Raw genomic sequence first — 16073 nt, forward strand, 5'->3', positions numbered from 1 at the left:
TCCAATCTGATAGATATGAAGTTGTACCTCAAATTTGTATTACTTTGCATTTTTCTAATCAATAGTGATTTAGATATCCCAAACTTTTAGGAACTGATACAGCATATTTAATTCTGTCCAATAAATGCATACAATGTACACATTCCTAAATATGTGATTCTTTAATTCTGGGCTCAAAGTCTCACTGCAAACTAATATTACAATAGGCAAAAGTAATCACTATTTATAACTGACAATAAAATTGAAATCTCACAAGCAGAACATGCTGTATAAAGTATAAAGATAGGCTGATTTTAAAATACATACAAATAGGAAAAGGAAATTCTTTACTAAAAGGAGAAAAGACAGTACCTTTGTGATAATCCCACCTCTGACATACCCCCACTGAGTCACTATACATCAGCATTTTCTTTTATGTTCAAAGGTGATTAAAATCTTCAATATAAATTATTCATAAATTTTTGTCTTAAAAATGACTTAGAACATTTTTACATCTGATTACAGATAGATTCAATTTCTTCATCTGAAAACTACCTGTTCATTTTTTGACCCTTTATCAATTGGGGAATGACTTGCATTCTTATAAATTTGATTCTCAATATATTTGAGAAATGTGGCCTTTATCAGAAATACTGGTTATAAAATTGTTTTCCAGTTTTCCATTTTGCTTCTAAATCTTGGTTGTACTAGTTTTGTCTCCAAAAATAAAAACTAATTTAATATAATCAAAATTATCCTTTTTTGTATTTCATATTGTTCTCTATCTCATTTAGTCATAAATTCTTCCCATCTTCATAGATCTGACAGGTTCTTACTGCCTTGCTCTCTTAATTGGCATTTGGTATCATCCTTTTATGATTAAACCATGTCCCCATTTGGATCCTATTTTGGTATACAGTGTGAGATGTTGGTCGAGATCTTGTTTCTGTCATCATTAATCCTCTAGAATCATGACTGAATGCATTAACTTCTGGGATACTCACTGGAGTTGAGGACATCCCCAATTTTAAATTAGTTTTTCACTATACAAAGCAAAAACTTAATCCTCTATAGTAACTATCTGGTGGCCAGAGAAATACTTTGGAATCAGGCAGAAATAAGTCTAATAACTTCCACATGATAATCCATAACTACTTTACGATGGCATATCTTGTGTTCTCTATGCTAAATAGCCTCAGTTCCTTACTGATTTTCAGCTTGAGGAAAATTTTTATAATTCAGTAATACTATATATGTATTTTTTTATATTTAAATATTTCTCTTGGCTTACTTTACTTTGTTTACATTCTCCAAAAAAAATCATTTTATGGATTTAAACTGTAATTTCCCCAGTATAGATCTTAAAGTTAGTATATACACACCGTGTGTGTGTGTGTGTGTGTGTGTGTGTGTGTGTGTGTGTGTGTTTATATGTGTGTGATTACAGATTCATAATTAGAAAGAACCCTAGAGGATGTCTGGTTCCTCCCACACCATTATACAGATAAGGAGGGTTAGGATATACCTGTGCAGAGGTAGAAGTGCCTCATGATGGACAGTGAGTTGGCCTCATAGACAAGACCTGGGTTCAAATTCCATTTCTGACATACTTTGCCCTCAAGCAATTGTAGAATTCAAGTTGCAAAGCAGTAGATGATCTGCATTATTTAAGGGAGGTTTCTCAAAGTTCCTCACATCTGTGAAATAACAAGTCTATGCCTTCAAAATAAATTATATATATATATATATGTATATATGTATATATATATGTGCATATGTGCATACACACACACTCTCTCACATAAACAACTCCTATTTCTATATGTATACATAAATGATCCTTATCCTTATATCAAGATTCTACTAGCTAAGACATGTAGGTTAATGTATAATTGGGAGCCCCCTTCTCAATCTTTATGCATAAGGCTCTTTTTAAATGTTAAAAATGACCCACTATGGGGCAGCTAGGTGGTGCAGTGGATAAAGCACTGGCCCTGGAGTAAGGAGTACCTGGGTTCAAATCCGGTCTCAGACATTTAATAATTACCTAGCTGTGTGGCCTTGGGCAAGCCACTTAACCCCATTTGCCTTGTAAAAACCTAAAAAAAAAAGACCCACTATTACCATCTAATGTGCAAGTTATCAATAATGCTTTATCAATCAAGCATTTATTAAGCACTTACTATTAGGCATTGAGGATACAAAGACAAAAGTGAGAGTCCCTGCTCTCAAGAAACTTCTCTTCAGAAAAGAGGACATGTAAATCTATACACATAACACAGTATACATAATGAAGAGAGGATGTATTATCATTTAGGGGTGTATACAAGGAAGGAGGTATAAAAAGAAATGGAGACATCAGCCAAGTTTCTTTTTTTTATCAGCAAAGTTTCATGAAGAAGTTGGTGGTGTTCAATCTTGAAGGAAACTGGGGATTTTGAGACATAGGTAAGGGGATGCATTCTAGGAATGGGGGAGACTAATTTAGAGGCATGGAGGAGCATGGGCGGAAGACCAAATAAGTCAGAATGCACAGGGCACAGAATGCAATAATGTGTAAAATGACTGGAAAAGTAGGCAGGGTATAAATTATAAAGAAATGATTTCCCCTTACATTACTTTGATGATATGCTTTATACCACTTCTCCTTATGGTCCTTGTTTGTAAAATGATATAGCCTTCTCCTATCACTCTCCATTGAGACTGATCCACAATTTAAATTCTGAGATTTTGTTCCATGACTCGGGATTTTAAAAATGGGCTTTTAGTAAAAGGATATTTTAAAATATGATTTATGTATCTACAATAAAAAACTACTACTAAATACAATGGGGGAACACTAAAAGAATTTGCAATCAATACAATAGTAAAGGAAGGTCTACCTTTTAGATGCTAAACTATCTGACATAGTTCAAGAAATAAGCTAGGCATGGAAGAGAAAAACTAAGGCAAGATGGGTAGAAAGGATACAAAACTATTTTTATTTGCTGACATGAAAGATTACTTAGAAAATCCAAGAGAAACAAAGAAACTAATGGAAAGTTTTCAATAGCTTCAGTAATGCAATAGGATACAAAAATAAGTCTTCCCCCCCCCCCCCAAATCAACATTTCTATATAACAGTAACAAAATACAGGAGGAAATAATACTGAAAAAGGGAAGTTTCAGTCAAAATAAATAAAAAATGCATAAAATATCTAAGAGTTAATCCACCAAGGCACTGTCAAGATCAATATACATAGTACTATAAATTATTGTCTGAATAATAAAGGATGATAAATTACAAAAAAGAATATTCCAATAAATATGATTCTACATAAATTAGATTATAGATTAAGGGCTATACCAAACTATCAAGGGGATATTTCATTAAGCTAGATAAAACAGCAAATTTTACTAGAAAGTCAGAAGATCTATAACTTAAAGAGAAATTATGAAGGGAAAAGTTGTAGAAATGAACAGAGAATAGCATATCTAGCTCAAATTAAAGAAAGTTATAATCAAAACTCCTTGGTTTTTTAACTTTAAAAGTACTTTACTGCTTAAAAAAATTCCAAAACCAAATTAGATTAGCAAAAGAGATTAGACAAGACAGAAACAATGAAACATTAGTGACTGTGTTCAGAGTCCAAGAATGTAAATTACCTGTGGAAGAATTCCCTATTTGACAAGACTTCCTGGAAAAACTGGAAAGCAATTTGGCAGAAATCAGGATTAGATCAAGATTTTATACATATATATCATCATAAACTCAAAATGGACAAAGACCTGAATATTAAAAAGAGTACATGTAGAAAAAAAGTCATAGAACTAGATCAGATTTTTTACAGCTATAGTTAAAGGAATATCTAGATAACCAAACAAAAGACAAAGATCATCAAAAGAGAAACAGATAGTTTTAACAAAACTGAAAATCTTTTGCAGATATAAAAGAATACCAACTAGTATAAAAGAAAGGAAGAATGGGGGGGCAGAAAATCTCTTCTCTCAGTACCTCTGATTAAGATCTATAAGCCAAGTTATAAAGGGAATAACACAAATATTTAACATTCTCCCCAACTGAAAAGAAGTCAGAAGATATGACCAAACAATTCCCAAAAGAATTGCTAGTAAATTTAAAAACAAAAAATTCATAACTCTATGAAAAAAATTCTCTAAAGCACTAATAGGTGAAATGTAAATCAAAATATATTTCAGATTTTTATCTCATAATAAGCAATTTGGCAAAGATGATAAAAGATGGGAATAGTATTGGGAGTGTTGTGAGAAAATGGGGCATTTTACACACTGCTGGCAGAATTATGAACTGGTCTAACCATTCAAGAAAAAAATTTGGTATGTTTTGTGGAAAAAGTGACAAAAATGTCCATTCCATATAATGCAGGATCCCATTGCTAGTTAGGTCTTTACCTCTAAGGACCAATAATTAAAAAAAAAAGTTCCAGATACAGGGCAACATCTAAAAAAACCATGGTATATAAACATAATGAAAAATTTTGTTATGTAAGATACAGTGAATATAAAAAATACAGAAAAATGAAAATACATGAACTGATGCAGATAAGCAAAAAGCAGAAAAAATGAAAACCAGATTTAAAAAAAGGTATGTATTGGAAAATGAATTTGCAATAAATACAATAGTAAAGAAAAGGTCAAAAAAACAAGCAATTATCAATGATTTTTAAAAAATAAAAAGATGGACTCTTGTTTTAGGGAGAAGAAAGATCATTAAACGAATTTGGCAAATTTCTAGAAATAATCCAAGTCACTGTTCTCATTCTGTCCAATTCTGAACAAACCAAACTCAGTGTCCATTTGCACTGTTTATCCAAAATAAACATACTGGATAGAAAAAAAGAAATTTTTAAGCACTTATTATGTACCAAGCAGCTCTTGTGATGTTGATACAAATAAAAAATATTGAATAATCCCTGATCCCAAGGAGTTATATTCTAATTGGTGAAAATAAGCTATGAAAAAAACAGAAAAGTAATATGTAAAAGAAATTTCAGCTGAGTTCTATGGAAAGGGCTGATGGCAAGGATCAGAGGACTTTAGTTTACTTAAGTAACTAACACAACAATGAGAAAGAGAGGTTGGAGGAAAGGGAAGGCCTGGAGAATCTTAGGAAACAGTGGGAGGGCAATTAGCAAAGCCTAGTGGTTCATCTCAATGAGTTGACATCCATCTTATTTAAATGATCATGGGATCAATCGAGCTCCTCAGTAAAGGGATAGGATTCTTTGATAGTGGCATTCTTTGTGTCTACTTATCAAAAGTGAATTATCAGATGTATCAAGAGTAGTGAGGCAGGGAGGAGAGAGGTAAGGAAAAGGTGATGTTCACCCTTCATTCTCAAAGACCATACATCAGGAAGGTGATGTCAAGCAAGTGAACTGGATTTGAGTGAGGGGGTGCTGTGCTAAGTCACCAGTCTCGCTTTCTCCTCCATAGCCATCTGGGTTCACTGGTCAGATATGAAAATAGGAAGGCTGGAGATGGCTCTGAATTTGAGGAATCTGGGTTAAGTGACTTGCCTGGGGTCATTCAGTAAGTGTTAAGTATCTAAGGCTGGATGTGAACTCAGGTCTACCGGATTCCAGTGTTGATGCTCTATCCACTGCACCACCTAGCAGTTCATCCCATTACCCAGCATTTTTAGATGAGTTCAAGATGAGATCCAAATGCATGAGGATGTCAGGCATTCTTTATCCATTTGGCTTTTGCTGTATGGATAATTACATTATGTTCTTAAAAGCAGGAGTTCTGACCTTGGGTCTATGAATTTGTTTTGGTTCTTTTAAAATATTGTGATGATAGCACTTCATAAGAGGTTTCTTTCATAATTCTATGCATTTTATTTTATGCTTTTAAAAACACTTTTGAAATGTGATGAAGTTTCAAGACTGATGAGTTGATTGATTTTAGAAAAAGATGGAAAAGACATGTATGAAATAATGAAGAGTGAAATGAGCAGAACCAAGAGAACAATGCACACAGTAACAGCAATACTCTTCTAAGATCAACTCTGAACTAAGTCATTTGAATAGTATCAGAAATACTCAAATCAAGTACAAAATTACCATTTGAAAGAAAATATGACTCAAATCCAAAGAAAGACACAACAAATAGAAGCATATGTAGTTCGGTCTTACATATGACACAGGGGTGGAATGTATTACTCAAGGGAAGGGTCAGTGAACACAACACAGGGCTTTCTGATTCAAAGGTATGAAAAGCCATAAATTTTAATTTACAGGTTACTACAAAAAGTTACAAGTTAATTCACATTAGAGAGGCAGTTAAGTAAAGAAACAGATTTTTTAAGAAAACAGGAAAAAAAAGGAGGAAGGGGAGGACAGAAGAAGAAAAGATAGGAACAACCATAAGACAGTGGCTGGGCTAAGACCAGTGTGGAGGAGAGGCTGAGACTGGCCCTCCTCATATACTGAGAGGAGCCAGGGGAGGGCTGGAGGAGTGACTCACCTAGCTATGATTAGAGCCAGGCATACTTGCTGGCAGGTTATATGGGTGAAGGAGGGCTAGGTGAAAGGAGTTGAGGTTGCTTCTATTATCTCAGTGAATTTACATTTCCGAAGAGAGTTAGGCTGAACAATAGGGAGGAAGTCAGCAGCCCACAGAAATGCCAGACAAGCATAGATATGTTTTCTTTAATATTACAGGAAATGCTAGACAAATATTTCCCTAATATTTCTCCTTCAATACATATATATCTTTTTGTTCAAATAGTTTTTTTTTTAAGATTTTTCAAGGCAATGGGGTTAAGTGGCTTGCCCAAGGCCACAAGGCTAGGTAAGTGTCTGAGGTCGGATTTGAACCCAGGTACTCCTGACTCCAAGGCCAGTGCTCTATCCACTGCGCCACCTAGCTGCCCTCAAATAGTATTCTTCTCTAGGACAGGGTGGGGAGGGAGAAAAAAAGTACACAGCAGAGAAAATTTGGAAGCACAGAAAATAAAAAAAAATCATTTTTGAAAATGATGTGAAGGGCGGCTAGGTGGCACAGTGGATAAAGCACTGGCCCTGGAGTCAGGAGTACCTGGGTTCAAATCCAGTCTCAAACACTTCATAATTACCTAGCTGTGTGGCCCTGGGCAAGCCACTTAACCCCATTTGCCTTGCAAAAACCTAAAAAAAGAAAAAAATGATGTGTGTAGTATTTGCTATATAATTTAAAAAAGTAAACAGTGTAAAATGGAAATTCATGATTATATATTGAGTCCTCTTTTTATGTTGTGCTGTGTGTATGGAAAAGTTCCTTTTTTCTGTTTTTTTTTTAGGGTTTTTTTGGTTTTTTTTGTTTTTTGCAAGGCAATGGGGTTAAGTGGCTTGCCCAAGGCCACACAGCTAGGTAATTATGAAGTGTTTGAGGTCACATCTGAACCCAGGTACTCCTGACTCCAGGGCTGGTACTCTATCCACTGCGCCACCTAGCAGCCCCTTTTAGTTCTTTTTAAATTCAAAATGAATACAAATTTTTAGCTAGTAAAATAAATATATGATCAGTAGTTATTTTCTATTTCTATTTTAAAATAATTAAGTCCAAAATTATTTCTACACTTTTAGAATCTTTCCCCTTCCTCAGAAAATTTAAGAATCACCTAGTAACACCCACACAAAACTATACTGCCTCCAGTATGGATTTCTCATGTATATCTGATGCAAGCCAGTTACTTTTCTTACCTTTGTTTTCTCCAATGCTATCTCCAATTTCCCTAGTAGCACTTCCAGGTTTGTGAGGTTAAAAAAACAAATGTGGTGTTGGTTCCACTGTCAAAGAATCATAGAATTTAAGATCTGGAAGTAATGTCACTGGCCACTTAATGCAATCTATATATAAGAGAAAGGTGAACTATAATACTTTTAAGGTAAGTCCATTCCTCTTTGGACAGCTTAAGTAGCTTTCCAAACTAAATTTGTCAATATGGTTTTAAGCCTACTGGGCCTGAACAGAACAAGTCAAACCTCTTTTCTACACAATAATCCTTCAAATATCTCCATATCTATCTGTATAAACAACTATCTCTTCATACCTTCAAGTTCTCTTAATGTAATCCAATATTTCTTTAACTGTTCTAGTTGCCTCATACTGAACTTATAATGCACTCAAGTCCAAGAACTTTTTTAAAACTGCTGTCTGACCATTCTTTCCTCAGTTTATAATAGGGAAGATCATTTTCTTCTACTGAAGTAGAAGACTTCACATTTATTTCTACTGAATTTCATCTTGTCAAATCCAGTCTAATGTTCTGGTATGTCAAGATCCTATTGGTTACTGACTCTGTGATGCAATGTATTGGTTATTTTTCAAAGTTTTTGTTAACTGAAAATTCAGTGAATATAATAGCAAGCATTTATAGAATGCTTATTATGTGCCATGCCCTATGATAAACATTTACACATAACACATCTTGATCCTCACAACAACCCTGGAAGGTAGATGCTATTATTATTCTCATTTTACATTTGAGGAAACTGAGGCAAGATAGAGGATAAGTGACTTAGCCAGAATCACAAAGTTACTCAGTGCTTGAGGCTAAATTTGAACTCGTCTTTTTTTTGCTTGCTGTCTCTAAATGAAATCTGTCTTCATCTGTGCATTTCTCCACATCACTGATCAAAATGTTAAACAGTTCAAAAGTAAGCATAAATCCTTGGGCTATACCACTGAAACCCTCTTGCCACATTGACATTAAAACATTAACAACGACTCTAAGTCTAGTCATTCAATCAGTTCATCTAATTCTCTAACTTGAAACTTTTATCTTCTCCACAAGAACAGTATGACATACTGTATCAGAAGCCTTATTAGATTCAGTATCAATTGAATTCGCATATATTTAGTAGTCCTGTCAAAAAAAAAGAAATGAGGTTAGTCTGCAATGATCAATTTCTGATAAAGCCATGTTGGCTTTTAATAATCATCTATAGCTTCCTACATATTCATCAATACTCTTTAATAACAGATCAAATTCAAGGTCAACAACTTTTGTTCTACAATTTTTCTTTTTTTGAAAAGTAGGACATTTGTTTCCATCAATCTTATATCACCTTTCCCATTTTTCTTGAACAGACAATAAAGAGGTCAGGGAAGATTGCAGAGGTCTCCTTCCTATCCTTCCCTGAGGCAGGACTCTGTGGCTTTGCCCAAACTCAGATCCAGGTAGCAGTCTGAAGCCCAGTCTCAGAAAAAGGAGCTTTACTGCCAAAATGAAGCAGGGACCCTCCTCACAGCTCCAGGACAGAAAGGAGCTTGTGGTCATGTGCAGACCAGAACACAGGCCAGGAGAGCAGTTAGAGCTCTCATAAGACCTTGGAAGAGTTGGGGGGAGGGAAGCAATCCTTGAAAACAGCTGCCAAAAAAGCCTCAAAAGTTTGGGACAGTACATCCTCCACCCTGGAAGAAGAGTCCCACCTTAACAAAGAGTTAAAATCAAGTCATAGTCTGGGGAAATGAGCAAATATCAGAAGGAAAAAACCACAGACAATTACTTTGGTTCTATGGATCAAAATACAGTCAAAAGATAACAAAGTCAAACTTCTGTATCCAAAGCCTCCAAGAAAAATATGAATTAGTCTCAAGTTATGGAAGAGCTCAAAAAAAGATTTTGAAAATCAGGTAAAGGAAGCAGAGGAAAAATTGGGAAGAGAAATGGGGAGTGATATGGAAAAATCATGAAAACTAAGTCAGCAAGTTGATGAAGGAATTACCAAAAAATAATGAAGAAAATAGCTTAAAAATCAGCTTAGGTCAGATGGAAAAAGAAGGTCAAAAGGCCAATGAGTAGAAAAATGCCTTAAAAAAAAAAGCAGAATTGGTCAGAAGGAGATACAAAAACACTCTAAAGAAAATAATTCCTTCAAATGTGAAATGGAGCTAAGGGAAGCTGATGACTTCGTGAAAAATCAAGAAACAACAAAACAAAACCAAAAGAATGAAAAACTAGAAGAAAATGTGAAATGTCTCATCGGAAAGACAACAGACCTGAAAAACAGATCTAGAAGAGATAATTTAAAAATTATTAGACTACCTAAAAGTCATGACCAGGAAAAGAACCTAGATTTCATTTTCCAAGAAATAATCTAGGAAAATTGCCCTGATATCCTAGAAGTAAAGGGAAATTGAGGGAATCCACTGATCACCTCCTGAAAGCGATTACAATATGAAAACTCCCAGGAATGATATAGTCATATTCCAGAACTCCTCAGCCAATGAGAAAAATATTACAAGCAGCCAGAAAAAAAAAACTCGAATATTGTGGAGCTACAGTCAGGATAACTCAAGATTTAGCATCTTCTACATTAAGGGTTTGTAGGGTTTGGAATTTGATATTCCAGAAGGCAAAAGAGTTTGAAGAGCTCTTACAACTGAAAATCAACTATCCAGCAAAACTGAACATACTCATTCAGGGGAAAAGATGAACATTCAATGAAATAGGAGACTTTCAATCTTTCCTGATGAAAGGACCAAAGCTGAAAAGAAAATCTGATCTTCAAATACAGAACTCTGGCGAAGCATAAAGAGGGTGGATGGATTTAACAAGAGGTGAGGGATTTAATGATGTTGAACTGTCATATGAACCTTCTTATTTATTAGAGCAGTTAGAAGAAGTATATATAATATACATATATATATATATACACATATATATATATATATATATATAGACAAGGCAGGGAAGGAAGTTGAATTTAAAGGCATAATATATTTGAAAAATGGAGTTAATGGGTCAGAAAAGAATGTACTAGGAAATAGGGAAAGGAGAAGTAGAATAGGCTAAGTTATTTCACATAAAAAAGGCAAGGAAAAGCTTTTGCAATGGAATGGAAGAGGAGGAAGGTAAGGGGGTATGAATGAGTGAATCTTTACTCTCATCGGAAGTGACTCAGAGAGGAAATAAAACATACATTCAAATGAGTTTAGAAATCTATCTTATTCTAAACGAAAATAGGAGAGGAAAGGGATGGGGGACAGGGTAGAGGAGGGTGTGATAAAAGAGAGGGAAAATCATGGGTAAGGGTGGTCAGATACAACACACTTTTGAGGAGGGACGAGGTGAAAGAAGAGAGAATAGAAAAAATGTGGGTGGGGGGAATAGGATGGAGGGAAATACAGCTAGCAAACAACTGTGGGAAAAAATATTGAAGCAATTTCTCTGACAGATTTATGATAAAGAATGTTATCCATCCCAAATATAGAGCTGATGATGTCTGAATACAGACTGAGCTACAAAAATAATATTCCTTTGAAAAACTTGGGAACTGAATAATACAAGGACCCAGGTGTGCTATCTAGTACTATCCTGGAGCTATCATTTTTTTTTTTTGCAAATGCTATTAGACTTCTCAAAATGCACAATAAAATTTATTAATTAGTTTCTTAAAAGTGTACAAACAAGATTTTGCAAACACAGAAGACTGAAGACTATTTTCTTTATCATTTTTTTCAACCAATCTCTAAGTGGTTCTATGTTTAGGTATGCTAGTCCTTCAAAAGCAGAAAGTCTGTTGCCAGGGTTACTTAATTTCCAGAGCAATAACATTCCTATTATTCTCACAGCATAGTCTCTGTGCTAGCCAGTCTAGTCTGGTCATTTTTTTTTTTGTGATACTATCATTGTTTTTTCTTACCTCCCCTCCACTTCCAACTTTATCTTTAGGTTGTCGTTCCTATTTAGAAGTGAAGCTCCTTGAAGGCAGGGACTATCTTGTTGGTTGGTATTTTTTGATAACTGTATCCCAAGAGTTTGGCAGTTTCTAACACATAGATTTTTTTTCTTTTTAGGTTTTGCAAGGCAAATGGGGTTAAGTGGCTTGCCTAAGGCCACACAGCTAGGTAATAAGTAAGTGTCTGAGGCCACATTTGAATTCAGGTTAGTAACAAATTTGCTGGTTCTCCTTCTGAAATGTTTCCTTTTATTTTTTTTCCTCTTAATTTGAGATTTTTGTATTGGCTTGCTCCCCCCAGCTGTCACTTTCCAGTACTTTATCCCTCTCTGTATCCAGATTCCTTTATAACAGTTCTGAGTCTTAACTGGACACAGTCAGGACTTATATGAATAGAACTATCCAAAAATCCAACAAAAATAAAGATTTAACAATTATAAAGATACTATTGGGACAGTTAGGTGGTGAAGCAGACAGAGCACAGTTACTGGAGTCAGGAGGACCTGAGTTCAAATCTGGCTTCAGATAATAAAAACCTAGTTATGTGACCTTGGGCATGCCACTTAACCCCACTGCCTTGAAAAAAATAAAACAAAAAACAAACAAAAAAAGACAATATTAATGTTTATTCTCTGCCTAATAATAATTAGCATTTATATTGTATTTTAAAGCTTGCAAAGTACTTTACCAAATTATCTCATCTGATCCCCAAAACAATCTTGTAAGGCAGATGATATTATTATCCCCATTTTACAGATGAGAAAACTGATGCAAATACTATCTGAGGTCAAATCTGAAATCTTTCCTCCAGATTTCAGGTCTAGCTTTCTATCCCAGGTGCTACCTAGCTACCTTGTAGATCTAGATAAAATAATGAAATTTTCTGGAAGAACAAAAAGGTCAAAAATTTCAACATAAATATTTGGAAAAAGAAAAATGAAAGAGTACTTAAACTGTAATATAAAGTTATGATAAAAAATTATTTGGGACTGGTTAAATAGATAAGATAATCAAAGAACTAACCAAATAAGCAAGGCTCAGAAACCATCAAATATAGTAGGATAGTATGTGATAAACCAAGATACAAATGAATAAAGACTCTATTCCTGGAAAAATAACAACCAAAACAGGACATAGTGGGTCAAAAATTTGATTTAGATTAAGTTGGACCTCTGTAGCAATCCCATCCTCCCCTCCAAAAAAGTTTTCACATATAAACATCACTATCATTTAAAATATTACCTATTAAATGAAAAATAACTTGTAAAATTATAAAGATTTATTATTAGCATGGTATAAGTCTAAGATAATTAATTTTATTACATTTATCAATATAACAGTCAAAATTAGTAAATCCTGAAATATTACCAGGAAATTATTATGCTAAACTATAAAATATTTACCTCTTCACTAGTTCTCAGCAAGAACTGCACAAATACTGTGATCTTTTCAGTCACTATAAAAACTTAAAATGAAATAAATGATTTGACTTACATCTGTACCAGAAGCTCTCTTGATTACATTCAGTGAAGACTCTTCTTTCCTCTTCTGTTGGAATGTAATCCATTCCTATGTCTATTTATCAAAGTTTAAAAAAAAGCAATCATCAAAAAAAACCTACAAGAAAAATGCTCTAAATTTTAACAATATTCATTCTTCAATGAAATGAAAATATAGAAATGTACAAAGAACTACTTCAACTTTAGATAAACATTCATTTTGATCTTAGTATTATTCAAGACAAAAGAAAAGTTAACTATGTAAGGTTTCAGCATTTACAAATGTTTAATAAATATTTACTAGGGAGTGGTGGTGAGACTTCTGCATTCTGCTCAGTTCCAAAATCAGTCCTTCCATCCATCTTTCCTGTTGTGAAAGATAAAGAAAATCATAAAAACTATTTAAAAATAGATGATTATTGATTCTTGAACATAGGATATCACAAAAACAACTATCAGGATGGGTAAAAAATTATAGTTTTGCTGAATAGACTGAAGTTTTTTCTTTATTAAAATACCATGGCTATAAAATGGCACCAAGGATGAAGTCTTAGAAATGAATAAATACATGTCTTCTGTTCCATGCCATCTCTTAAAAATTAAAGAGAATGTTTATCTTACTAAAGTTGATTTATTTCACACAATTTAATTTTTTTTATTAAAGTAGTGCAGGGGGTGGCTAGGTGGCACAGTGGATAGAACACCTGGCCCTGCAGTCAGGAGTACCTGGGTTCAAATCCAGTCTCAGACACTTCATAATTACCTAGTTGTATGGCCTTGAGCAAGCCACTTAACCCCATTTGCCTTGCAAAAAAAAAAACTATTAAACTAGTAGGACTAAATCAGTTCTTTAATGGAAGGAGACAAGAAAATAGAAAATTCAATTTTATCCCTACTCACAAAATATTGGCAGCTAGATGGCTCAGTAGATAAAAAGTGCTGAATCTAGAGCTAGAAAACCAGAATTCAAATCCTCAGATAATTATCTGTGTTAATTCACTTGGGTGAATCATTTAATCTCTGGTGTACCATTCCATATCTTTGTCCAAAAAAAGAACAAACAAACCTGGACAGTATTGTAGTTATTTCCAGGGATTATGGAAGAGAAGGCAAAGATGAGTCACAAGAAATCTTAGACATCATGTACTCTAACCCCTTCATTTTACAGATGAAAAAATTGAGGTGGAGGTGCAAAGGAACTTGTTCAAAGACAGTCAAAGGAAAAAGGAAAAAATTATGTGTAATATAAAAGCAAAATAATATAAAGTAATAACCAAAAGTACTTAGTACTGGTTAACAATTAGAAAAATGGAATAAATTATATAATCAAGAGCCAGAAGTTATCCAAAATAGTAGTATTTGATAAACTAAAGGACATTTCTGAAAAAAAAAACGCAAAGGAGTCTAGGTCTAGATTATTTTACACCTGATATCAATTTTTCAAAAAAAAAAAGCTTTGCATATATAGTATCAATTTGCAAATATAGTATCACTTTTAATACTAAATATTGTGTGATAAACGGGACTTCTATTAAAGTTATGCCAAGATATATTGCTTAGAGTGGTGCAGTGGATAGAGCACTAGCCCTGGAGTCAGGGGTACCTGAGTTCAAATCCGACCTCAGACACTTAATAATTACCTAGGCGCGTGGCCTTGGGCCCATTGCCTTGCAAAAACTAAAACAAAAAAAAAATTTTAAAAAAGATATATTACTTAAAATTTAATGGGTAGGACCTAGACTCAACTCCCAGGGCTTCTATTTCCAAATCTATTTTCTTTCCTCTACCAAAAAAAAAAAAGCAGGTGTGATCATAAAATACTAGTCTTCTTGGCAAAAAAAAAATCATCCTGGTAAAATGCAACGTCAAATTCAACTCCAATGCCTTGCTTTTCAGGAGGAAGTTGTTGAAGGACTCCTCTTCCATTACCTAATTTTTTTTTTTAAATTAAATTAAAAAAGGATTTAGCAACAAGATGGCATAGAAAACAGAAGACCGGCCTGGGAGCCAGAAACAAAAAACCCCAAGCCCTAACTTCAAGTCCCGCCATAATCAGCGTGTAGGAGCCGAGGTGAAGCGAAGGTGCAGCCCTGGCTGGGTCGGGGGATAACCCGCTGTCTGGGTGCATTTGGGGGGGTTTGTTTTGTTATCAGGTGAAGGGCCTCGAGGGCCCCCTCCTCTCCCCCCCACAAAAGGAAGACAATTCGTAGCGAGCCGGGCCGACCATTCATCCTTAAAACGCGGGGGGCCACGAAGGTGAACCGGTACCTGGCGCCTCCCAAAACACAAAGAGGAAACCCACGCGGGAGGCCCGCCCCGCCCCCCCCCCCCCCCCATCCCTGGACCCCCACACCCCGCCCAGGCAGAAAACAGGGCCCAGGCCGGCGGGTGAATAAGGGGCGGAGTGGGAGGCTGCGCGGCCCCGCAGTGCTGTGCCCACCCCTCCGGGGCAGAGGTGCCCTTCACCCACCTCCCGGCGGCGGCGGCCCCGCGAATGTACGGGAGGGAGGGGGGAGGGGGCGCGGCCGGCGCTACGCGGGAGGCGGGGCCGCAGGGGAAGGGAGCGACGATGACCCGGAAGCTAACGGGATCAGGGGTCGGAAATGACCTCAAGACTTCTCCGCCAACCGCCGCCGCCCTCTGCCGCTTAACGCTCAAGCACAGGCCGGCTTTGGTTGGGAATCTGGTTTAGTCCCGCCTCTTTGACCTTTGGCTCCCCACCCCCAGCTCCCCTCATTGCGCATGTGCACGACGAAGCGTTGGCGAGGGAGCTTTTGGAACCGTCCTTGTGCCCTCTGTGACCCGCCTTTTCTTAAACCTGGCTGAGCTGGCAAAGCGGATGTATTCTGAGCAATTTGCACCCGGTGACCTTGCGGTGGGGTCACCTGGGGACCAACCGAATTCAAAG

At 35.7% G+C, this 16073-nt stretch overlaps 1 protein-coding gene across 1 annotated transcript in view; it reads right to left on the reverse strand.

The window, feature by feature from the left end:
* The window catches only part of OCIAD1 (OCIA domain containing 1), a 38736-nt gene extending 22996 nt beyond the window's left edge, over positions 1-15740 (reverse strand). Inside the window, exons 1-3 of the mRNA XM_074229476.1 lie at positions 15636-15740; positions 13467-13532; positions 13161-13241 (exon numbers count right to left, since the gene is read on the reverse strand). Of these exons, the coding sequence (XP_074085577.1) occupies positions 13161-13241; positions 13467-13527 (142 nt within the window). The 5' untranslated portion in view covers positions 13528-13532; positions 15636-15740. The remainder of the gene's footprint in view (positions 1-13160; positions 13242-13466; positions 13533-15635) is intronic.
* Between the last annotated feature and the right edge of the window lie 333 nt (positions 15741-16073).

The sequence above is a fragment of the Macrotis lagotis genome, chromosome 3, assembly GCF_037893015.1.
Source record: "Macrotis lagotis isolate mMagLag1 chromosome 3, bilby.v1.9.chrom.fasta, whole genome shotgun sequence".
NCBI lineage: Eukaryota > Metazoa > Chordata > Mammalia > Peramelemorphia > Peramelidae > Macrotis > Macrotis lagotis.